The 26000-nt window shown below is 42.3% G+C and overlaps 1 protein-coding gene across 2 annotated transcripts; it reads left to right on the forward strand.

Moving 5' to 3' along the window:
- EIF4ENIF1 (eukaryotic translation initiation factor 4E nuclear import factor 1) lies at positions 1–24237 on the forward strand. Of its 2 annotated transcripts, none has more exons than XM_048514488.1 (19): positions 1–226; positions 1906–2031; positions 3783–3856; positions 5190–5317; positions 6056–6342; positions 7278–7479; positions 8316–8485; positions 11343–11478; positions 11704–11883; positions 14099–14328; positions 16028–16099; positions 16640–16820; positions 17153–17232; positions 19218–19357; positions 19917–20004; positions 20351–20480; positions 20820–21164; positions 21571–21735; positions 22536–24237. In XM_048514488.1, the coding sequence occupies exons 2-19, from the start codon at positions 1933–1935 to the stop codon at positions 22760–22762; spliced, it is 2934 nt and encodes a 977-aa protein (XP_048370445.1). In that variant the 5' UTR covers positions 1–226; positions 1906–1932; the 3' UTR covers positions 22763–24237. The 2 variants fall into 2 exon arrangements, with proteins under 2 accessions (XP_048370445.1, XP_048370444.1); XM_048514487.1 differs by having other exon boundaries at positions 2–226; positions 8310–8485.
- Positions 24238–26000: the final 1763 nt, after the last annotated feature.

Consider the following 26000-nt stretch of genomic DNA (forward strand, 5'->3'; position numbering starts at 1 on the left):
GGAGGGGTGGGGAATGAAGGCCCCGGTTACGGCGGCTGAGACAGGGAGAGAGAGGCGGCGAGGGCGGGGGGATGAGGCGAGGCGCGTGATTGAGCCGACGCGGTGGGGCGAGCCCTGCCCGGCCTAGAGGAGCAGCGGTAGCGGGGCTGGGGTCGCGACGGCCCCCGTGGCTCAGAAGGGGTGGGCAAACCGGCGAGCGCCGCGGCGGGGACCCGCCTTCTCCACAGTGAGTACCGGAGCGCGCCTGGTGGGCGGAAGCAGCCGGGTCGCGAGGCTGGTGGTACGTGGCCTGGGTCAGGTGAAGGATCCGCTGAGTCACCTGCTGGCGGGGTGGGGCCTGGAGGTCCCCTTCCCAGCCCTACCTGCCGAGCCCCGGAGCTGGAGGTGGCGCTTCCTTCGCTTTAGCCGCCTCCTGAGGGGTCGTCGTCGTTAATGCTCGGTCTTGACGTAGCGTGGCGTCGGAGTGCCCGCAGCGTCCCAAGCGCGTCTCTTCTCCTACCCTCCCACCCGGTACTGGGCCCTGGCACGCACCTCGGAGAGTGGCCGCCAGAGTTTCTCGTCTATCCCATCCTTCCTCTTCTCCATATTCCTTCACCCACCCACCCCCACCCCCCCACCCCCCCGAACGTGTATGAGACCTTCCAAGGCACTCTTGGAGCTGAAAGAAGCGTCCTAAGTGTGGGAGAAGGGAGCGGGTTCCCTTATGTAGGTTGGCTACGGGGTGCCCTGTTGCCATAGGCTGTCTTTAAACTGGTCAAGGGCCAGGTTTCGTCTTGCCAGCACAATAAAGGGTGTGTGTCTTCCCAAAGAAGGGGGAGGAAACGCTCATTAGCTTATGAAGCATAATGTCAACTGCCAGAGGTGTCCAGCAACGTGTCCCACACACTGTGCCAATTTCTTTGAGTGAGAAATGTTATACTTAGAGTGTGCCTGACTGACTACCATGCTCACCTGGCCACCTTGGTATTTGGGTGACATTCTACATTGATGACTTTATCGCTGTGCAGACATTCAAATGTATACGTGTAGAAATGCTATGCTTGCTCCCATTACACTTACCATGTAAATGCTGTTGCTCTTGAGTATGTTGAAGCAGGTGAAGTGTGTGAACAGGAAGAGTGTTTCCTGTAACTGATTCTGGGTTGTGGCCTGGTCATTGCTTAGGAAGAATGTGTAGAAGACTGATAGTTCATCTGAATGCTTGTATACTGGCTATTGGCCTAGCAGCTCTAATGGATGCTTACATGCTGGAAACCACTATCTTGAGTCAATCCCCAAATGGAAGCACAGAACTTAACAGCCTCCACAAACTGATAAAAAGGAAAATGAAAGATGTATCGCAAGCAGAGCAACCAAGCAAGAAACATGTTAAAATGAAAGTAACCAGCCAACTACAGACAGTGAAACTATCAATAAATAAAGCTAGCAGACTAGTTAAGCCCTAATCCAACTCCCAATTTGAAAAGACCTAGGTTTACAAAAATGCCTTGATCTGATACTGAAATTACATGATGTCTGGCTAAATGAGGGGACAGTATTTAACAGTTTACTAGGCCTGTGATCGTGACTAGTTTGCAGGCATATGAGTAAGCCAGTTATCTTTCAGATGTCCTGGCTATGTTTCATTTAGCGTTGTGAACTCAGGCAAAACTGGAAATAAGTTTAAAAAAAACTCAGGCAAAACTGGAAATAAGTTTAAATATATGTTTACAGCTTAAAAGATATTAAAATTGAATGCTGTATCAGTATGTTGAAATGCCTATAAGTTTTCTACACCTACATGGACCCCCATCTGCAAAAATTGAGTTTATCTGTAGTATAGAAATGTGTGACAAGAAATGCTTGAAGAAAAACTTCTGTAGTTGTAAGATGTTAACGATACATTTCACTTATGTTCTTGGTCAGTTGCATACTTCAAGTCTTCAAGCAGTTATGGATAAGCGAGGTGCCTTGACAGAAGCTGTGAATGGAGATACTTTGCTTGATATTAACCGAACTGGTGCAATGAAATTTCCTCATCGGTACACAAAAGTAAGCTGCCACATCTCTTGTTTAAATACTGATGTATGAAATACTAATAAATAAAGCCTGCTAACAGGCTCGTTGACAACTTGCACAAAAGTATCTTGCAAATGAAAGCTCAGAATTATACTGCAATAAAGGTAGCAATTCGTTAAAGTTTGGACTTTTGGACTGCTGGCATTTCCTAAAACTTTTACGATCACTTTCCATATTAAAATGAGAGTTTATTTAAATATCTATCACAAATTTTATTTTTGTACTAATGATCTAAATTAGGTTTGTGTACTCCTAAAATAGGGTCCTAGTCTATAATATAAACAGACCTGATAAAAAATAACTGCTGCAAAGGATGGTACTAGGTCAACTTTTCCCTTGCCAGTCCTGGGTTTGTTCTAACAGTTTTTCTGAACTGTTCTTTCTGACAAGACAATCCTGGGGAAGGCATGTGCAAGTGGCGTGCCACAACTGAATTAAGCTGGTTGAGTTACTGAATGCTTGCTTCTGATTTCCATTTCAGAAAGCGTTAAACCTTATTTATGAAATCATTTGTACTGAGCACTTAAGAGTAATTATCAAAATGCCAGAAGATGTCTCAGTAGGATGTCAAACTGTGCTGCACTCTAACAGTGATACATACCCATAATAGTTCAACTTGACAATCTTCACAAATCTACTTTGAACCAGTCCAGGCCTCGACAGATTTTCTTTGACTCCAGGAGTAAGCTCAAAAACTCATTTGTTCACTCTTCAGGATTTTATTTGGCATTACTGTATTCTCTTACGATTGCTAGAGAGATAAAATTTCTGGAAATCTAAAGGCCAGGTGTTTGGAAATTTCAGGAAGAATTAAAGTATACGCAGTACTTTGATATTAGACATATTTCAGTGGTTTAACAAAAGTTAACAATTGTGTCATGGTTAGAAAATAAAATTATTCTGTTTAGCACAGGGGTCGGCAACCTTTACCACTCAAAGAGCCATTTGGACCCATTTTCCAAGGCCCTGAAGATCTACCGCGCCGGAGAGGTGGCCCTTCCACTCACCTTTCCTTCCGGCGCTGCTCTGGAGGGCTGGAGGGACATGCCAACGCTACCCTCCGACCTCCAGGCCATGCGGAGCCGCAGTATAAGGCTGAAAGAGCCGCATGCGGTTCCAGAGCCATAGGTTGCAGACCCCTGGTTTAGCATATATATGGAATTTGAAAGCATAAATGTCTTGTGTTTTACAAACAAAATTGCAAAAATACCCAGTTCTTGAGAAAGAACTGCAAATTATCGCAGATGTGAGCAGTATATCTGCAATAATGAATTGATCATTGAATGGTGTCTTGACATTCTGAACAGACTCATGGTACTACCCAGTAGCGTGTGTTCAGCATTGCTTACTGATTGCAAGAAATCATATCCAAGGATCTATTTAAAAAACTGATATTTTAAACTGGTTGTTGCGGGCTTTCCAGGCTGTGTGGCCGTGATCTGGTAGATCACCTAGCCCAGAAAGCCCACAACAACCAGTTGAGTTTGGCTGCAAAACACTTCAACAATACATTAATATTTTAAAGTTTTGGTGCACAGGATGTTCTTGCCATATTCTCAGTCATTTAAGTTCTGGCAGAGGATATAACCTAGTTGTTAACTGAAGAGAAACCAATCATACTCTTGCTATTTACATTGCATGAAGTGGACCGTGAACAGCAATAAGTCCTGATGGTCATAATAATTTTGAAGTTGAGCCTGTTTTGTTTGTTCTCTCTTCTCTAGGAAGAACTGTTGGACATTAAAGAGCGTCCCTATTCTAAACAAAGGCCATCGTGTCTTTCTGAAAAATATGACAGGTATTTCTACTAAATTATGTGTGAATTCAATTCCTGCAGGTCTGTAATGCTGCTAACATTGCTCCTATAAATGTTTTGGTTCTACTGAAGGTGAATTTTGTGTCAAGACTTTCTTGTAATTATTTTTAAAACCTTGACTATCAGACAGACAAATTAGCTGTATCTACACCCATACGCCTAAGTAGCATTGTGAGGTGTATCTGAATACCAACTAATCTGGAAACGTATTTGGAATGCTTTTTGTCTCTAGCTTGGCATCCTAATGGCCATCAGAGATGCAAATTGCTTCCAAAACGTATAGAACTTGGAATTGCCATATAGTTCAGGATTACAGTAGAGGATAATGTGTTTGACAGCCCAATCCAGAGCCCTCAGTGGCCAGGGCAGTCACTGCCTCACCACCTCCAGAGGGCTTTTCAGCAGCATGGGGAGGCAAAATACAAAAACTCTCCATCACCAAAAAGCCCTCCATTGGGCTCATACCACCAAAAGGTTGGCATAAGCCCATGCCTCAGGTCATTACATATCTGGAGGCAAAGCCGGGGTAGAAGCTGACTAAGGTAAGTGCCTTTCTGCTGGCATAAGGTGCCTCATGACAGTGATTCTCCCTCCTACCCTGGACTAGGCCATAAAGCTTGGCTCGTGTCAACTGCTTTTTTAATAAAGGAGACACAGCTAGAATGCTTGTGTGGTATCTACTGCTGGGCAGGCTGCTTAACAGGTAGGACTTTTCACATTTGAAGTTCTATACAATGTATCTAAAATGCAACCAAATAATAAAGTGAATTGTAGCTAATCTGTAAAGATTGAGCAGTAACGATTATGCTAGAATGAAGGATATTGACCTTGTTTTGCCAGTTCAGGCAATTTCATAGTGGTGGATTGGGGTTGCCCATAGATGTAGTTCTTCATTTGAGAAAGGAGCTTTCACAAGTATGTTTCAGATGTAGACATGATATGATAAGGTAATATGGAATGTGAATTAGGTGTTAGGCTCAGTGCTGTCAGCTCACTATCTTACTAGTATAAATATAATAGAAAATGGTCTCTACACAAGATGATTAAACATTTATATTGTTGAAGACTTTAATGGCTGGAATCAACTGGCTGTTGTGAGTTTTCTGGGCTGTGTGACTGTGGACTGGTAGTTTTGCTCATAACCTTTCAGCTGCATTTATGACTGGCATCTTCAGAGGCATGTCACCGTAAGATGTGTTTTCTGGAGAGAAAACCCACAACAGTCAGTGACTAAACACTTTCCTATTACAATTGGTTATCGAAATAGAAATGTATAGAGCTGTAAAATAGTAACATGGTCTTTGCAACTCTGTAGTGATGGTGTTTGGGACCCTGAAAAATGGCATGCATCACTGTATCCAAATTCTGGAAGAACTTCACCAGTGGAAGGGCTTAAAAAGGATTCTGATGCAGATCGGACTTCCCTTATCCGCAGGATAGTAGGTGAGTGCATCATAAAGGTGCTTGGAAGCTATGGATCTATGTTGTGGCAATATTGCCTCCTTATGTAACAGAAAACTTTAACATTTTCAGGTGTTCAGGGATAGTACATCCCAAAAGTATCTTATCCATATAACCTCAGAAGGAGAAGCCAACATTAAATGCCTACTTACATCTGAACCAATTAGGCCAGACATGGCTAAGAGTGGAGGAAAAAGCACTATGTCTCCTCATGTGACTTCACAAGGGAAAATCTTAATGGTTTACATAATGGGAACCTTTTCTCATATCTGAAGTTTAGCAGGGAAGCTCTGTTGTGTAAAGGGTTCAGTGCCACCCCACATGCACTGCACTCTGGGTGTTGGAAATCACAGGCAGAAATCATTTCATCTGAAGCCAGATGAAGAAGCATTATTATAAAGAATACAAATAAAAGCAAAAAACTGAAACAGAATAACAGTTCAGGAATTAAGGGATCTCTGATGAATTCTGAAGTATGTGAATTGTCCTGCCGTCGAAGCAAACCTATTCCTTCCTCATTATGTTCTTGCTCTCAGTTCGTTAAAGCTGCATCAGATACATCTCCAGTGTGGCCCTATCTCTAACTGAAATTCATCATTGCATTAGTGTTAAATAATCAAAAATAAGTGGCAGCATTTTGTAGTTGCAAGAAGCAATTTTATTGAGCTCCTTAAACTGTTGCAGCATGCAAAATGACTAAAACTGTCTTCAAATCTTCAGATCCAAGGGAGCGCGTAAAAGAAGATGACTTGGATGTGGTGCTAAGTCCACAGAGGCGAAGTTTTGGAGGAGGCTGCCACGTCACTGCTGCTGTAGGCTCCCGCCGGGCAGGCAGCCCACTGGAAAAGGAGAATGACTGTGTTCGTGTTATAGGTGGCCGCAGGATTGGCAGCGGGAGAATAATTTCTGCCCGGAACTTTGATAAAGACCACCGAGGCAGCGAGAAGGACTCAAGAGACGCAAGAGACAGAGACCGTGATAGGGATTACAAAGAGAAGCGTTTCAGGGTCAGTACTTGAGCTAAGCAGAAGGGTAACTGGAACATGGTGTCTGTTTCATATCTGTGATAAAACACTTTACTTTAGGCGGAGATAGCAAATTATCAGAAGGGCGCTTATAATGTTGTAAGCAACTAATATGGTTTGTGGGTTTTTAATGGGGTGGTTCGTATGTTGCGTGAAAACAGCAGTGCAGTTGAATTGACTAAAAAAAGATGTCTTGCACACACTTCTGTTTTAAAGCCAGATTTCTTCTAGGGATGAACTGAAATGACCTAAATAATGCATTTAATTTAAAAACTTGCAATTATAAGGCATCAGTAGTTACAGAAGTTTGTCTCAAAGGCTAGGTGACTTCCTGTTACTTGCTCCCAGCGTTTTGTTCTGTTGATAAACTGTTCAGAGGCATTTAGTTGGAGAAGAAATGCTGAAGTAGACTTCTGATTAGCATAGAATTTGAGATCTGTAGAATGGTGCCGGATGTTTTCAGCCAGCCAAACTTCCATACATGACCCCATAGCATTTTTTAAAGCCAGGAGATGAAGTGATTTGCCATTGCCTACTTCTGTGTAGGATCCCGTGACTTCATTGATGGTCTTCCATTAAAGTACTAACCAGGGCCAACACTACTTAACTTCTGAGGTCTGATGGAGACAGGCTAGTGTGGACAGGACAGGGCAATATGGTTGACGAAACTGTCAAGTGCTAACCTGATCTTCTGACAATTTCAGGTATTAGCAAACATAAAAATGAAATTTGAAACGTGTATATACATCCTGGGAGGAATATTCATTTTAGAGGTGTAAATATATTCCCTTTTAATTCTGTTTATGAGGTTATACATTCTCCCTCTTTAGGAATGAATCCCCTGGATGTTCATCTGACAGACTTTGCTTACAAAGAATCATAAGTCTGTTCTTTCCTATGCCATTTTTATTCTTTAGCGAGAATTTGGAGACAACAAGCGTGTCTTTGGGGAGCGTCGAAGGAACGACTCCTATACGGAAGAGGAACCGGAATGGTTCTCTGCTGGTCCCACAAGTCAGTCAGAAACCATTGAGCTAACTGGCTTTGATGATAAAATTCTAGAGGAAGAACACAAAGGAAGAAAGCGAGCGAGGCGACGCACAACTTCTCTGAAGGAAGGTATTTCACACTGAAATGTGAATGAACTGGAACTGATGCATCCAGCAGGAGCAATCACTGAAAGTTGGTTTGTCACTAGACTTTACAGTATGCAATATTTCATGGTTGCATTTGTAAAGTGGATGAATATTGCAAGAGTGGTTAGACTATAGCTATCTAACTTAGTCACTGTGTGGAAGCAAAGTATTGAAGAATAAGTTTGGATTTATATCTCCCCTCTCTCTCCTGTAAGGAGACTCAAAGGGGGTTACAATCTCCTTTCCCTCCCCACCCCCCAGCAAACACCCTGTGAGGTGGGTGGGGCTGAGAGAGCTCGGAAGAACTGTGACTAGCCCAAGGTCACCCAGCTGGCGTGTGTTGGAGTACACAGGCCAATCTAGTTCCCCAGATAAGCCTCTACAACTCAAGGCAAAGCAGGGAATCAAACCTGGTTCTCCAGACTAGAGTGCACCTGCTCTTAACCACTATGCCACTGCTGGTGGTGGTATATCTTTCTGAAACAGGCACATTTGAATGGTATTTGGATTTTGCTTCAGTTCTCCCCTATTGCTGACTACTCACTTGGAAGGAATTATGTTTGGGGGAGGAATTAAAATTAAAGTTCATTATCTTTCCTTATTAGTTCATAGCTGACACATTATATCTTTAAGGCATTGTCAAGTGATTTCTTTTCAGAATTTACCACTAAACTGATGCATTTTATTAACTGTCCTTTTGAAGGAGCTTTCTGTGAATTAAACACTTGTAAACATAACAGAATCCCAAGAGCTGAAACATAGTGCCTTGAGCTACTTCTGGAGACTATCGCGGCTATGTTTTATTTTTCCAAGCAATAGAATGCAACGGTGGAGTAGCAGAAGAGGAGGAAACGCAGGGTGTTCTGGGCCAGGAGATGACAACAGATCAAGAAGTCCCAAGAGAAGTGGTATTGCCAGAACCAGCTCCAGGAGAGTTTGATTTCAATGAGTTCTTCAACCTGGATAAGAGTGTTCCTGGCTTGGCTTCGGTGAGTGTTAGAGCAATCACTCTTAGAATGGGTGCCACTGTATACTCACGCACAGTATCTGGTAGCAGGGTTTCATATCCATGTGACTTATAGGAAACTTGGATACATTTGTCTGAAACATGGATCGCTCAAATGCCATCTTTCTGCATAAGGGAGAAGTTCTGCTACTTCACACTCTTTGGGAAGGTTGCACGTGACACTGAATCACTTGTGAAACTTGAAGCTTTTCAAGTTGGGGAAAAATCAGTTGAGCTGCAATTTTTCTGTATACAATATAGTTTTCTATGTAAATGGTTTTAATTTCAAAAGTCATATCCTGTTTATGTTCATGAAAGACCTAGTTTTGGGGAAGCAGTGTAGGTAACCCTGTTAAGCGCTATTAAACCCTACTGATTTTCATGGGCAGAACTAAAGCGTGATCCTTTACTTGGGAGTAAGCTCTGTTGCTGGCAATGGGGCTTGCGTCTGAGTAAACCCTCCTAGGGTCGTGATTCACCCGTTGGAAGCGTTGCACAGTTGCTTCAAAGCAAAGCCACCAACTTCCACCAAGTTTACTCCCGAGTAACGCGTGCCTTGGAGCCAACCATTTTTTCTATACTAAAACCTCAGAATTGCCATGTTGGCACTTTGTGATAAATAAGTGGGTTTTGGGTTGCAAGTTTGGGCACTCGGTCTTTAAAAGGTTCACCATCACTGACTTATATCAAGTCTGAGTATCTCGAGATAATCATGGTTTAGGCATAAGGGGAATAATAGACAATTCTGACTACTGACAACCTGTTTAATTTTGGTAAATCTATATAAAGATTTCTAAACTCTGTACATTCAGATCATTCTAGTATTGCAGCCAATGAACTCCTTGAATCTTGTTCTGTGAGGCTTCTACAGCCACGCTTCATTGCTAGTACTGAATTCATTTCTATTGTAGCCTCTGATCCCTGTCACCAGCAATTATGCCTTTTCTAATGCTAACAAATTCTTAGTTTTTGCTTCAAAAGGAAAAGTTATAAAATAAGGATTCCAGATGCCTTTAAGAACTTGGGATTATTAAACTTTGTCACACATGAACTGATAATGTGACTTTATATGCAAATGCATTTTGATTATCTGCCAGTCTGCCCCAGAGGGTTGCACAGTCCAAAGGCACAAACATCCTGGACACTAACCCAAAACATATGAAAACTGTGTGGGAAGGCTGCTCTGTCCTGCAGCTCTACTTGTGTTCATCTAAAGTTGTACCTGCTGAGGTTAAACTGCAGTCAGTTGCCTTTATAGCTTCTGAGTCTTTACTGCAATAAAAAACTTTGTATTTAAGGGAAAAGGAAATGTTTTTGGCCCTGTCAGCCAAGTTCACTTGAGCTACCATTCATATGGTGGCATAGTGGGAGTGAGACACTTCTTCATGAAGACATGATGTCTCACTTCAGCAAAAAGAGGCCACAGAACATTCTGGAAGACTAAATTAGTGATGTGCTATTTGCATCTTGACATTTGAGAGCGTGGTTGTCTGCCTGTAATAGTACACAGCCAGGGCATGGAACTAACTTGGGTTCAATTTTGTGGGGTGGCAGATATAACTGAATGGTGGTAAATGTTTGCAGTAGAACTGAGAATATGGAGCTTTTTTTTACAGAGGAGGTAACTTTTTGTAAGGACAAAGGGATAGATCTAGCCGTCCATCAGCTGACTAACTCTGCTCATTTGACTAAATAGACATGAGTCGGAGGTCTGCCATGTAGAGCATTAAGGCCAAAGTTGCTGCCTTGGCTCTTGCATGAGAACTTGAATTGCAAAAGTGGGGCAATAAATCCCCTTCCTTTAGTACTGCCCTAAACCCACATGAGTATTGCCCACATAGTCTTTGGGGAAAGGAATATGAAAAGTGTCTGATCAGTGTTGGATTGCTAGATCCAACCCTGTGTGACTGCACAGGCTTTTGATATAGGCTCAGAATAGTTCAGACAAGTTGAGAATCTGCAGACATGCAGATGCAAACCCACTCACACATTGCCTTTGCTCTTCTAGCTCTCGCTCTCATACTACCTCTTATTTTCTATTGTCTCACTCCCCTTGCTGCAACAGTTTTATCTAAGGTGCAGTCACACTGAAGTTTCTTGAGCACTGGCTTTACTACAGGAGTGTCCAACTCTTGCGTTTCAGATGTTCATGGACTATATTTTCCATCAGCCCCTGCTGGGAATAGTCTATGAGCATCTGAAGCGCCAGAGTTGGACACCCCTGCTTTACTGCATTGGTCAGCAACACGGTGCCTTTGAAATGTGAGCTTGAGATTTCATGAAATTGGTTTGCATTCTGTGTTATGGGAGAGGTTTAGCTAATGGAAGGGCTTGGGGATTTTTCAGCAAACTTCAGGATTGTCAGAGCCCCCTCCCTTTCTGTACATGGTCCCATCATGCAGAGTTGTTGATCTACATTCTACAGCCATCTTCATAATTCGCTTCATAATGGCACTTGAACAGTTTAACTGGAAGAATGTAAGCTTGCTGTAGGAAAAAATTCTGCTTCCAGACCCTCTGCCCTACTGTATCTGCCATTTGGCCACCAAAAGCAATGCAGAATAGTGGGTCATGTTTTCAGTGTGTGGTATGCTTGATTCTGCCAAAAAAAAAAAGGTAAGGCAAAACAATCTTCCAAACATGTCTTACAACAGTAGCATGCAAACTTTCAGGACAAAACCACCTTCACACAGTTTTAGCATGGCTGCTTAGGCAGTGCAATTTTGGAAATGAAACTGAATGTTATGGATTCTGGAACAACAGGTCTACTGAAATTTTGCAAATTTTTGCCTCTTTATCAGACTTGTCTGAAATGTTGTTCATTTCCCCTTATAATGCAGATGATTGAAGATGTGTTGGGGGAAGGCTCAGTCTCAGCCAGTAGGTTCAGTCGCTGGTTTTCCAACCCTAGTCGCTCTGGGAGTCTTTCAAGTAGCCTTAGATCTACACCTCATGAAGAGCTGGAAAGATTGGCAGGTAATCTAGCCTTTTTGTGCACTGTTTTCTTTCTGCTAGGAAGTTTTAGAATTGTGGATTCGTCCACACTGACTGTTTACTGTGCAAATTCTGATGCTTCAGCTTGTGAAGCAATATCTTGAACAACAGTGTCAGCATCTTTACAAAGAGGAGGAGAAACCTCATTGTGTTTTTGATTCCTTAGCATACTATCGTACTAGACAGTCCTGGTTTTTGCTGTTTCAGGTCTAGAACAAGGCATTCTATCCCCTGGTCAGAACTCTGGAAACTACTTTGCTCCCATTCCTTTGGAAGACCATTCAGAAAACAAGGTGGACATCTTAGAAATGCTACAGAAAGCCAAAGTGGACTTAAAACCCCTCCTCTCAAGTCTCTCAGCCAACAAGGAGAAGCTTAGAGAGAGCAGTAAGTCTTCCCTTCTGCTGTTGTGCTCCTATGATGCCTTAGGCAAAAACACGTTCAGCTCCAAGTTTTGGTTCTCAACCAGGAAGTACTAAATGCTACTGAGATTTCCATGGATATCTGCATTGCCTTGGTGTAATCTGACCCTTATCCATAGGATGACAGCAGGATTAAATGAAACCTGTGGTGTAACTGAAGGTCCAGTATCAACCTTTCCTGGCATCTGAATCTGTTTCCATATTGGAAACTGGTGAAAAAATCAAGCACTGCCAAGCTTGTGACTTGAACAGGTCTTGCTGTTTACGCTTCCAAGTTTCCACCAATACACCTACTGGCTCAGTAACTTAGGCAAAACTTTCAGCAGCCGTTCCAGAGTCTGTGGTGTTTATTTTGAGTATCGCATTTAAAAATGAATTAAGAATTGGCTAGGTCTGGGACATGAAATGGCAGCCATACTTATGAAGAAAAAATATAGGAAAGGAGTGCTTTAACAACAAATGCTGGAATTTCTAGTGGTGGTTGGGGCTCAAGTTTTTAAAATCACACGTTAACAGAAGACTTGCATGAATGATTTGAAATTGTGTGCATGTGGTTTTTGCACGTTCAAGAGATTCTACATGGGCTTAAACTTCAAAATCTCTGGAAGTAAGTAAGCGTGACAGCTCTTCCATATGTCTTAACCAACATGAAGAGTCAAATTTCCATGATCTGTCCAGGGATTCTGGACTATTGTGCTTGGTTGGAAGAGGGGTGATCCTTGGTAGAGCTCCTTCCCATATTAATTCAAAGTCTTATTCTCAATTTATATCTCATGGCTTTCTGTTGCTACTTTGCAAGATGTGTTGAAAAACGGGCATGTGAATTGAATACATGCCTCTGTGCAAATAGCAAAGGATCTTAAGGGCCAGGAGTTTATGTGTGCTGCTTAGGCCTGCAATTCCTAATGGAAACCAAAGACTGTTGCCTTCTCTGTGGTGCTTCTGAATCCCACCTCTGATCACTGACTGGAAGCATCTTGCCCACATAGTCTTTGGGGAAAGAGGAATATGGCTGGGCACTGGAGCACACCATGATCTGTTTAGTGATGCTTTTGTGGTCTGGCATGACTAGTATTGGGAATTTGGACATCTGCTCCCATGCAGGAGTGCGCTGTCGATCTCAATTTTGTTGACTTGATGGTAGAAGCAGGTGACATGCGTTCTGTAAAGCTTCTGAAAAAGCACAAATGCTACAACTTTGGTAAATTCAAGACAATGTGTACAACAAACTTCTGTTCAACTAGTCGTTTGGATCGCTGCTTCTGAGAAAAATCAAGTAGCTGTGGTTGAGCTGATGAGATTTCAAACGTTTCCAAAGTTCAAGGAGAGCATAGTAGCTGTAATTACAAATTGAGTGACCTGTTAAAAAGTCTGTGTGGTTCTTCTTCAGCTGCCCAGAATAGTCCTTGTGGCTCAGAATCCACGACACAAGGATCAATAAATGACATGGCAGTACACCCTTTTCTAAGCAGAATACCTCCTTCTAAATGCCAGATACTGCTCATCTGCATACAAGCAAAGAGATGCTCTTTTGTAGGCTACTTAAACTATCTGGCATTAATAAAAGCCTCTATTCACTTTCTTTAAAATCATGAAGACCATCGGTAGCTTATTGTTGCAGTTAAACTACCACTGATTTGACCTTTTGAGTGGAAATATGGCCAAGATTCAAACCTGGCGCCTTGCTTAGCTTACAGATTGCATGTTGCCTTTTACTGCCTTAGAGCACAATTCGCAAAGAAGTACTGTGGTGCACTCCCATTCATTTGGATGGGGAGAGCTTCCCACTGGACTGTGCCTTATGCTTTTAATGTAACTGATTGCACTCTAGCACTGTGTTGTGCTGTACATTTTTTCAAGGGAACACACACTTATTTCCTGGCTTGTAACTTTTGCATATTTAAGAGGTTCAGTAATACAGTGACTTGAATACCGGTATCTTTGAGCTAACATTTTATTTCTTGTTAGTTTGTTGGAAAGGTCTGAGAACAATAACCTCTGATACAAGAACAAGAACAAAAACCACTGATTGAATGTTGATATGCTTATTTTTTGCATGGCCTAGAAAATCAGTCCAAAGTGGTTTAGATGAAAGCTGACACTTAACTTCATGTCCTTTTAATTTTGAATCTTGCTCTAAAACAGTTATGTTTTTAACTCTTCCCCCTTCCCTTGCTCAGCACATTCAGGAGTTGTACTTTCAGTAGAAGAAGTGGAAGCTGGGCTGAAAGGCCTGAAAGTGGGTCAGGAGGGGAAAACTGCTGCCCCTTTAATGGCAGAGCATGTGGACGAGGCACTAAACATGACAGACTCCCAGCAGCTTAAAAAGGATGGTGATATGTCTGCCTTCAACAAGTTAGTCAGTACTATGAAGGCAAGTGGAACGCTCCCTTCACAACCTAAAGTGAATGTAAGTAAAGAATACTTGCTAGTACTGAATTTCATATGCCAGTCAAGTTTAGGGAGTAAACTGAAACAACTTACTTGGGTTGTATACACGTGGGCTAAACACAGACTTTCCTTTGACATGCTGTATGTGGCTGTATTGTGGCAGTATTGTGTAACTGCAGCCTCTGAAGACTCCAGTACTGAGACTTTTCCCTGAATGCTATAGCAAGCTTTCACTTCAGTGCAGTGTTTCCCTGTGGGTGGGGGTGGGGTGGGATGGGGGTACTAGGAGTAATTCTTAGAGTACATAAAATACAAAACCATATTGTTGAAATGAGCTGATTGGGTCATCTCTGTAGTCTTTCTGGCTGTGTCATGCAACAGGAATTGCTCCTGAAACTATTCTGAAAATATGAAGTATTTCTGTGCTGTTCTATATGCTGGTTGTAAGCTGTAGAGCAATGATACTGTGTGACTCGGGAGCCACATGTGGTACTGTTCTCCATTGTTGCACCTGCCCCATGTTTCAGGAAAGTTGGCAAGACCATTGCCTAGAGGGCCTCATAATTGGCAGATGGCTTCAGGGAAAGTATAAATCAAATCAAATAAATAAATTGAAACAGCTGCCTCTAGAGGAGCCTGGGAAGTATAGACCTCATAGCAGGGATGGAAGAAAATGTGGCTTTTTTGGTTGATAATTGTAGGTGTGGCTCTCCACAAGCTTCAAAGAGTCTTACTGCTATAGACGCAATTGCTTGCTAATATATAACTTTGGGTCTCTATCCTGAACTGTGAAGGCAGGGAAGATGAGAGCTAGAACAGTGCTAAATGTTCAGAGTTTCTGTAGCATTTCTTTAAAATCCACTGCTGGAGGTATAAAACATTAAAGCTGCCTAGTATCAGTCCAGGCTGCATTCTGTACAGTTGAATGTTCTGAATTCTGAATGTTGCCTGCATCTCTTATGCAAATACCATATTTCTGCTTGGTCTTGCTGAGTAGCCTTCAGCCTTTATAGTAGCAGCAGCTCGTCTCTGTCAGTTTTCTATGTTAGCTTCATCACAACTGCTTTTGAGCTGGAAGTACAGTATGCAGTTACATTTCTAAACTGATGTGGTCAACCAAAGGGTACCTCAGAGTGACTTGCTAAGTGGTATGCCTGATCCAAAGTGTTCGACTACCATAGTATTCTGAGAGATTATTTGATCATCAGAGCAGGCAAGGCTAGCATTTCTGAGATAACAACTGAAGAGAAACCCGCAAGCTACTGCACTTTGTACTTACTCTTCCTGTGATTAACTGGGTGTTTCATTTGGGTTATGTGCTTATTATATAGGATTTATTCTACCAGTGAATGGATTAGCCAAGGAATATACAACAGCTTCACTGTTCCACATCAAAAATACAACTACATTTTTAGATGATGCTTTGCTGAATATCACATTGACTCAATTGTACTAATGTCAGTTTACTTCTGGTATGGTAAACAAGGTCTATGAGGTCACATGTTCCCGTCAAAACTGGCTGCCTGCCTAACTCTGGCCTTTTTGCAGCCTGGCACATAACTTCACTTGCTCGGTTGACACTTGTTTAAACACTGAAATTGACTTGCTAGCTTTCACTTCTGCATGTGGTAGAGGGCTTTAAAGGATGAGTACATACAAATGGTTTTATAAGCATTAACCTATGGAAATGACATGTAAAAATGTATCCTCCTTTCCAGCAAACCCTAGAAAGCCACTTGATAACTCCTCCTGAGATGCCAGGGCAGCCAGCCACAAAAAATATTTTACAGGTAGTGTGAAGTATCTTTTTCTTGTAATGAGCCATTTTGGGGGCCCATTTTTATAGTCAAAGACAGGGTGAAGTATTAGAATCCTAGTACACCATTTGATAGAATGTTAATTTTAAAATCTCTTCTACTTTCTATGCATCGGTAAATTGTCTGGATTTGGGTGAATACAAATTTAATGTTAACATTTGCTGTGCAAAAGCACATTATGGCAAATACTTATGAAGGTTGCATACTGTAAAGCTTAAACAAGCAGAGCTGGACTGGATAGGCAAGTTGTGTTGCAGCCTTGCAAATATAAAAGCTATTGCCTTGTCTGGTTTTAAATATACATCAATCTGTTTTGGAAAGTTAAATATTTTCCTTACCAATTATTCTGAGGTAATTATTGCAACAGGCTGTCTAGAATGCCCAGTCAAGGAGTAAATTCTTAAGACTTTATTTGATTCTGATGTATACTTTTGGGAAAAGCTTGGTACTATTGTTGTCAATCTTGCCAGGAAAATCAGTAGTTAAATTGCTGGGCTTTTTTTTCCTTCAAAGGAGATCCTTGGGCCACCTGCTGGCAGACCTACTTCCACCAATGTCCTCAGTGGCTTGATGAGTGGTTTGGAACCTGTAACACTCCTTGGCCAAAGAGCACCATCTCCTCCAATTTCACAGATGTTTTCTACCCGAGCTGCATCTGCTGACTATTTGAGACATCCAATTCCTACCCCAATAGGTGAAGACCTGCTTTCTATAAAACTTTCTTATTAGATTGCCTCTGATAAATCTGATATTTGTGACATTCAGTCGTCCTATCATCCTAGATATCTACCTCAGATGAGACCTTCCAACAAGCCAGACTAGGGCTTTGAATAATACCTTGGTCAAAACTGTAATGCTGTCTTAACTCATGAGTCATTTCTTCTCTGTTTCAGAGAGCCTGAATATACTACATATACTACATTTGTTCTGAACTTGTACTAGCATGCAGTCTTAGAGATCAGAACAAGAAAAACCTGTATTTGGGGCCTAAATCACCATAGAGACTTACTGTTGTTGTCTTTATAGGCTTTGGACCAGGTTCTCAGCAGTTGCTTGGTGATCCATTTCAGGGGATGAGGAAATCAATGAGCCCAGCTGCTGCACAGGTGACACTCTGAACTTTTCTACCTTTCAGGATGTAATCTGGAAATGTGGGTCGAAAGAGAAATAGAATGAGGGTCACATGATGTATTACTGGCTCATGGGGTGGTGTCACATTGAGTAGTATGTGTAGCAAAAATGGTATTTTCAATTAGATGGCATTAATGCGATGTCCTCATAAGACAGCACCATACCTGCTAGGCCTATACAATCTAGCACCAGGGTGGAAGAAGTGTTAACTTCCCCCACCCACAGTAGGAATTAGCATTTTGGTCAAAGGTTAGGGTGTGCTCTGTGTACCCCAGTGGCAAGCACCAGGACCAATATGCTAGCGATTTAGCATGATTTATATTACTGCCCATGAACAGGTAATAAGAATAGAAAGTTGTGTAAGATTGAGTGCTGTAGGCCCAGTATGAAGGGTCCCTGTATTAGAGAAACTGTAAAAGACATCCTGTCTCTTGAGTCTATCTGCCTTCTACGTGGTTAAAAGATTTGAAACTTTGGTTTAGGTCACATAAAATATATACTGAAGGGTTGGGTATAGATTTCTGTTGTCCCACTTCTGCTTACTGAAGCTGTTTCTGCTGCACAAGAATACAAGACAGTATTTGTGGTCAGGAGTATTTGTGGTCAGGAGCAAAGTCAGAACTTTCTATGATCAGTATGTGTAGAACTGAGGGTTATTTTGGGCTTACCTCAGCTTTCAGCTACAGTCAGAACATTGAGGGTTGAGGTAGGAACTTAAATGATCTTGTGTTTGTTGATTGGCCCAAAAGGTTTGAAGACCTAATAGCCAGTCTATGATTTTTCAGAGCTCTACTCCATATACTCGTCATTCAGAGCAAAGATTGATACTTTCCAGAGAGAGACTGTCCCGTAATGGCACCCTCAGATGTCACATGCTCTTCCCACAAATGTGATGCCTGGCATTTTGGATGCTGGGATTAGGTTTAATGATTTATTCTCCCAAAATTGTTCACTTTGGATCCATTAATGTCTAGTTTGCTTGGTCTGTGGTTTCTGTTGGCTTAAGTTTACCAGCTACTGTTGGTGAATCTATATCAGACTACCCCTCCTGCAGACTAGCCCATAACCCATTTACTAAGCCTTAGATGTTTGAAGAAGGAAACTCCCATATTCTTGTCTGCTCACAATTAGCTGCACCTTGTTTTTTCTCCAGACCTTCTGTAATCTTCTCTGAATAGTGTGCACTCTCCTGACCTCTTTGGAGTTAGGACTAGGTAAAATGTGCTAGATTTTTGAATTAATTTAGCTTGTGCAGAGTAGAGAAGCACAAGGGAATGCTTAACTTCTAAGTAGTTGAACTGCCAGCTTGACTAAATAATTTGCCATTCTGCAATTGTACTACATAATCGTGAGTAGTAAGTCTACTGCAGGGGTCGGGAACCTTTAACACTCAAAGAGCCATTTGGACCCTTTTTCCATGGGAAAAGAAAACACTTGGAGCCGCAAATAATTTTTGACATTTAAAATAAAGATAACACTATATATATAGGGTTTTTTTACCTTTTACTCCGCTCATTCTGAGAAGTGCATGGATGCGCCCACCCTGCAGGCAGCAGGGCGGGCAAGGATGAAGCCGGCGGCTCGGCCCTTCTGGCCGCCGGGAAAGTGCCCGCCCCGCTCTAATGGGGCGGGCGAGAGGGGAAGCCCGTGGCACGGCCCAGCCGACAGTGGGCAGTTGGTGCGCCCGCCCTGCTGCCTGCAGGGTGGGCAAGGATAGGGCCAGCGGCTCAGCTTGTGGAGCCACAGTGCAGGGGCAGAAGAGCCGCATGCGGCTCTCGAGCCGCAGGTTCCCTACCCCTGGTCTACTGTGTAATATGAAAATACTACCTTGACGATTATGTCAATGTGAAACTTTTAAGTATTGGCATCCTGCAACAAGTAAAATCAACTACTTTTAGTAGTACGTGATTATCTTGAGGCTCTGCTTGTTAATTATTTCATACTGCTTCCTTCACTTCAGATGAATCAACTTGAGTTACAGCAAGCTGCATTAGAAGGACACTCTCTATCACATGACTTAGCCATGCAAATGTCAAACTTCTACCAGCCAGGCTTTGGTAAACTCCAAATGGACAAAAACAGAGATGGCTTCAGGAACAGGTAAGCCCAAACATCAAATCTGCCGTCTTAGACCAGTGCCAGACTAATTCAGTGCTGCTTCCATTTTGTCCTATCTCATTTTTGCAGGTGGTCCATAAGGTGCTCCAAATGTTGAAATTCAGATCTCATAATTCCTAGGAATAAAGAACTGTGCTGACTTGCAAAAATTTCAGTTTTAGAAAATATTTGAGTTCATGTGGTTAAATTCAGTACTTTTTGCTTTGCATCCATAAAAGTCATTGTGTTCAACTCTTTATAGAGATCAGACTGATCACTACAGTTTATGGTGGAAATATTCTAGTAGAGTGGGAACTGGAAGGGCTTGATGAGCTAGTGACTTGTCTTTCCCCACTGATTAGCCTAACTATCTCTGAGTGAATACTTCAAGATGCTATGTTCATAATATGTCATAGACAGGCTTGATGTCTTGCCTGGGAAAATTTGAGTCACTGCTATATATTGTTTTTGCTTTAGACGTGAAAAGTAGGCCCAGTGATTCTGTTGCTTAGTTGCCAACAGAACTGTAAGGAAGGGTGTCAATAACATGTCCCTTTCGTAGGCAGCAACGGATGACTAAATCTCCTGCTCCTCTTGGCCACAGAGGGAATACATCTCCTCCAGCGCATGCTGCTTCCATCACCAGCATGGTTAGTGCCACCTTGTCACTATGAAGGATTTGGAACTTAACTGTTTTTAGTTCCAAGTTGTGTGAGTTTGTTTAAATTACCTGAGAAAGAACTTAAGGCATTAAGTCTGTTATTGGGATGTACACAATGAAAATCTGTGCAACCAGGGTAACATGAGTGAGTGTTTTGGCTCCAGAACTTGACACTTCAATAACCTTTGCACTTTCCCCTTGTGATTCTCATTAATTTACGTTCAATTGATTTCCTGGTCTTGGGTACTGGCTGTGGAGCGTCCCTGAATATTGTTTGCTAGTAGAGACTGGTTTGTGATATTGGATGTTCATTTCTGATGTTTGGCTCTTTGCAGCTGTCTCCTTCCTTTACTCCTACCTCAGTAATACGCAAGATGTACGAAAGCAAAGACAAAAGCAAGGATGAACCTAGTCCTTCAAAACTGAAATCCAGTGAGAAAGATGATGGGCCAAGGGCGAATGAAGGTACTGTGTGTCATGATTGAAAATGAGAAACAAATGTCTGGTTGATACAGGGATCTAAAAGCAAGCCAGAGTTATGTCCACATGGAAATTCTTGCCACCACCTGCAAAATTGTGACTTTAAAAATACACACCAAACTTCAGGAGAGCAGAACACTTTCTTTAAGGTGTAAAGCTTCTGACTGGAATGCAAGATATTGACAGAAGTTTTATAGATCAAGTGTCATAGAGGCCAAATGAGGAACCTGTAAATAGTACAAAAACTAGGGTGTTTTGACAGCAATGAGATGAGTTCTAGTTCTGTTACCTTTATTTCATTCAAAAGTTGTGTTCTCTTCACAGAGATCCTACTGCCACCTAGGTCTGTAGACCACGTCGATCAAGAGAATGCTCCTTCCATTGGTACCAAGCTAGTGTCATTACAGCGCTCAGCATGTACAACACCACTTTCTCAGACAAATCGTTGCACCAAAGAACAAGACTACAGGCCGAAGTCTACTGGAAGAAAGACTCCTACCATCGCTTCTCCAGTGCCTGGAGCACCTTTTCTCCGTCCTGTCCAACAGGTTCCCCTGGTTCCTCATGTACCAATGGTACGCCCTGCTCATCAACTGCCCCCAGCATTAGTCCAGAGGATGCTGGCACAAGGTGTTCATCCACAGCATCTTCCGCCTCTTCTGCAAGCAGGTATACTTTATTCAAATAATGGGAAATAAAATAAAACAAAGGATCTCTGTCACAAGGTTTGAAAGGATACTACTTGAGCAACCTTTTTTCTCATGAGGGTGAAAACCATTAGCATTATGAAAACTGGTCTTTTGATTAGACTGCAGTTATAAGAATGCAGTGAGAATGTTTTTCAGCAGTTTCACCTAATTAAAGGTACAGATGTTTGGTTTAAAATACTACATTTCAGAGAAGTAATACCTTAAGTTTCTAACTGAAAATGTAATGGCACGCATCCTGATGTATAACATTAAGGCGGATGTTGTAGTTTGGCTGAAACTGCAAACCATTGTTTGAATTGCTGTCTCTAGGTTAGAAATGTGCAAAATTGATTGCAGCTTCTCCCATTCTTGATTTTTTTCCCCAGGGGTGATCCCTCCTGGAGTAGACTTGACTCACTTACAAGGAGTATCAGCTCCCATCCTTAGTCAAGCTTGCTACCCACTGCCGACAGCTGGCCACCCTCTTTTGAACCCACGCTCTGGAACACCTCTGCAGCTGGCAGTGATGCAGCAGCAGCTACAGAGATCAGGTAGGCCTGGTTTACAAGAACTGGGACTTTTGAACTTGTACATGGTATTCTCAAAAGATAGACTTAGCAAGCTACTGAAGGTGCATGGGGAAAAAGCAGAATGCAGTATTCTGGCAACCTTGTTATATCTTCTGCTGGCAGCTAAGGTTCTTGAAAAGTGCTGGGTAAGGTAGCTTTTGATGTCACCCTAAAAGCATGTGTTTGCATTGTGGAGTTTACACTTCAGTATTTCTTGGTCTGTCCTCTTCGCTCCTATGGAATTAAAGCAAGTCCATTCCTGCACTTACAGATTCCAGACAGTTGTTCATGAGTCTGTAAATATCTGAAAAAGGAGAGCTTGGTTTCAGTTGCTTAGCATGAAAACTCTCTAATCAGCAGCCTAGAAGGCTAGAGCTTCCTATTGCTGATTCAGAGTTTTAGAAACTGAGGGCTTGGCGGCATTGCTACCAGTGTATGTGTATGAAGTAGTTCTGCCCCAAATGGAAGTGAATGTCAGAAAACACAAACTATAACCAGCACTGGAGAATCTGTGCTTACCCTGTAGTGTGGTTTGCTGGGGTGGTTTTTTTTTTCTTTATCTTTATTAACCTTTAATAGGCATAGAGTGGGGTGGTTTTTCTAACGCTGCATTGTGAGCCTTGATCAAGCTTCCCACCTAAGAAATCCTTACTGGTTTATGTATATAAAAGTAAAGAATTTCTGGCCAGGTGTGAAAACAGATGCTCCACCACAAGCCTCCTTTTGAGTCTCATTGGTATTGGTGCTCAAGTCAAGAGTTATGTTCTCTTCTTCCCCCCCAGGCTCAAGTGCACAGGGATCTGCTATAGGTGTGCAGACAACTCCACCGAATATGCCATCTCGGACTGGACTCTCTCACATGCACTCACAGCTTGACCATCGTGCTAACCAGCGAAGCGGCTCTCCTGTTGGCCTTGCAAAATGGTTTGGCTCAGATGTCTTGCAGCAGCCTCTTCCTTCTATGCCATCCAAAGTAATCAGTGTAGATGAACTGGAGTATCGGCAATGAATAGCCACATGGGAGAGCAGGTACCTGTGCTGCTTTTGACTGGACATAGATGTCCTTGGGAGTCTGTCCTCCTGTGCTTCACTGGCATTTGTTTTTGGGGCCCTTTTGGTTTTAGCACTTTGTGCAAAATTCTTTTTTTTTTTTGAGTGACTAAAAGCACATGGCATTTGTCCCAGTTTCCATGTCTATATTGAGACTAAAGGATCTATTATAGACTGAACAGTGAACCCAGAAGAAACTCTGATGCAAGACAGTGCCAGTTTAATTCTGGAAGCATCTACTTTTTGTGTTTGGCTTTTTTTGTAAAATATGTGAATGAAGTGCTGGTATCCTCTTGGGGTAGAGGTAGCAGCTAAGGGTTCCTCACAGGGAATTAAATGTATAGACCCTTGTGTACAGACCAATGTATAAATGACTTTTTGTATATAACCATCAGATAGCTTTTTGAACCTATACAGCTGTACATAAGAGTAGCTGGTAAACTTAAGCTTTAGTTGGTGTGCCTATGGTTTGAATCTTTTCACTGTACATGTGGGACTTCTTTAAGATTAAAGGTGCATATGTCAAGTGTGAGTGAACAGGGTGAAGTTGCTTTGCCTCTTTGGTCTCCTCTGCAGTTTCTCCACTGCATCTTTTGTAATGTAACATGGTGGCAATAACTGGCAGGAAAAATGACCACTGTACAGCCTGCATTACTCCTATCAAAGGAAATAACTTAAGCTCCTAACAGCACTGAAATCGGGACCTTCAGCATCTCCCTAAGCACTGAATGTGGGTTGTTGCAAACGTTATCTACTAGCTGCCTCCCCTAGACAGATTAAAGCATAGCAAGTCCTTTCCTCTGTTGGGGAAACCTCTAAAATTGCTTTTACCTAGTTAAAGGTCAAAAGCAGACCTTTAATTTCCCCTTTCTACCATCGGTGCTTTATGGCCAGTAGTTACAGTAACCCTATTCTGTCCTACTTCCAGCTGTATTCTGGAAAGGAGAGGCTTGATCAAATCCCAGATCAGCCTCTTGGGTTAGTTTCTCAGCAGTGAATTTTCAATTTACTAAGTTTTTTAAAATGGCTTTTTTACCATATAGCAACAGCTAAAGCATCACTGCATCTCCTCCGCTTCCTGCCTCCTTGTGGCGGGAAGTCTAATTTGGTGTTCTGTCCCTTCCCCGCCTCCAAAATAAAATAACAGCCTGATTTGCAAATTTAAGCTGTTAATCAAACTGCTGAAGTTTTGCAACATAACCGCATGCTGCGACTAGGATGGATGACTAGGAGTTACTGTTGAGAAATGACTTGTCTACTGCTTCAAAAATTACGGAGTCCACATGGGCCATCAATGACTGAATTCACTTTTTACAAAATACTCAAGTGTTACAACTTGCAGTCACTGCCTCATCCCTGTAAGATTGTTTCATAGCTTTTTAAAGTGACTTTTTCCCAAAAACTCATGCTGTAAATAAAGTCGATTCTACAAGCTGTCTGTCTCTGCTGTGTAAAGGAACATTCAGGTGTCTTGTTGGGTTCTGTCAGCTGCTGGCAGCAGCTACTTCTGGAATCTTGAAGGTCATTTTAATAGAGCTGTGTTTACATAGGGGCTGCTGTCATACTATACACACTGAGTATAAAGTACTCAACTAAAGCTTTATAATCACTGCAATAATTTCCTATTGTCGAAGGCTTTCATGGCCAGAATCCCTACGATGTTGTGGGTTTTCTGGGTCATATGGCTGTGTTCCAGTAGTATTTTATCCTGACATTTTGCCTGCATCTGTGGCTGGCATCTTCAGAGGATCCTATTGCTTTGACAGTTATGCCTACAGCGCTATGTTTTTGTTTTCTAGGTCAAAAATACATGAAATACTGCTTTAAGCCAGTCTGAGTAAGAATACTAAGCTGGCTACTAAGGGCAGCAAATAGTATAATTTTTTAAAGCTTAACATAGTTTTACAGGACTATTCCAAATTTTTTACTGTTTATCAGTGGAAGGTATTCTTTCTCTCATCCATTAAGTAGAGTTATCATCCCTTTTGCTGGAAACAAGTACCTCCTTGTTCCAGCCCTGCCTGTTCTTTAGCAGCAGAGACTATACCTGCTCCCGAATTTACTTTTACCTCACTGGATGGAGAGGATAGATCTTTTCTTGCCTCTACTTTTTTTAAAGGAAAGGTGGAAGATGGACTTTTTGTTTTGCGAACGCATCTCCCATCTTGCACACACACTTTCAAAGAAGCCAAAAATTCTACTCTGGCTCTGGAGAGGATGATATGTAACACTGAGTCATGCCTCTCACTTGCTCTGCAAAGAAGGGCATATGTAAATTTACGAGGCTTCCACTTGTAGCTGGAGACAAATCTTGCCCTGCTTATTTTACAGAAAGATGAACTTCCATGTTTTCCCCTTGTGTTGGGCCTCAATAAAGCCACTGAATCCTTTTAGAATTCTATCTTCAACCAAAGGCAAATGAGAAGGATACCTTGCTGTTGCTGCTCTGCTTCCCTGCCAAGGTTCTGGTAGGGATGGTGAGTGTGCAACTGACCCTTCCCCACTTGGAGGCTTTGGTGGCAGTTTCAAAGCAGCATCTGAAAAATTTTTACATCTCTGTACTGGCTTCCTAGACCGTGGGAGCTACAGTTGGCAGCCATCAATAGAGACCATTCTACATGTCACTGATTGGGACAAGCACATTTATATTCCAGTGGGACATACACACTTTTCAGTAAGGTCCTCCACCTGTGACTCAGTGGAGGCCCCAATTGCATTGGGATCAGGCCTTTTCTACCTGAAGGCCATCTGTCTCAAATCATCAGGATGAGGACCCAGGACTAGGCAGGCTTTACCTGGATCAATTTGTAGTCCCAGCAAACAGGATTCCTGTCAGGGGTCTAGTCTGATAGAACCAGCAGTATTCAGACATGCTGTGACTCTTCAAACCCACTGACCTTAACAGGTTCAATTTGGAGCTAGCAAAAGTAGCTCATTGCTCTCTACTGGCCATGGGGTCCATAGAATCTTTAATCTAGTATCATGGGCTCAAGTCTCCATTTGCTGAAATCCTGCTGACAGTCATGTTTTCACCCTATCCGAGCTGATTTCTACCTAAAAATGGAAAGACGCTTAATTCTTCAGATAACCAGGTGTCTTCATTGAATGGCTTCCGGTGGATCTACCGCAAGTAACCTTATGCCACCCCTTTGAAGCCTGCACTGTGATAGGGTTGCAAAAAAGGATATTTAATTCCT

This window comes from Sphaerodactylus townsendi, linkage group LG13 (assembly GCF_021028975.2).
Source record: "Sphaerodactylus townsendi isolate TG3544 linkage group LG13, MPM_Stown_v2.3, whole genome shotgun sequence".
NCBI lineage: Eukaryota > Metazoa > Chordata > Lepidosauria > Squamata > Sphaerodactylidae > Sphaerodactylus > Sphaerodactylus townsendi.

Bases quoted from the DNA above. Each gene is read 5' to 3' on its own strand.
- EIF4ENIF1 (XM_048514487.1), top strand. From the start codon at position 1,933: ATGGATAAGCGAGGTGCCTTGACAGAAGCTGTGAATGGAGATACTTTG. The intron at 7,480-8,309 runs GTATTTCACACT...TATTTTTCCAAG, and splicing joins CACAACTTCTCTGAAGGAAG to CAATAGAATGCAACGGTGGA. The intron at 20,005-20,350 runs GTTAGTGCCACC...GGCTCTTTGCAG, and splicing joins CTGCTTCCATCACCAGCATG to CTGTCTCCTTCCTTTACTCC.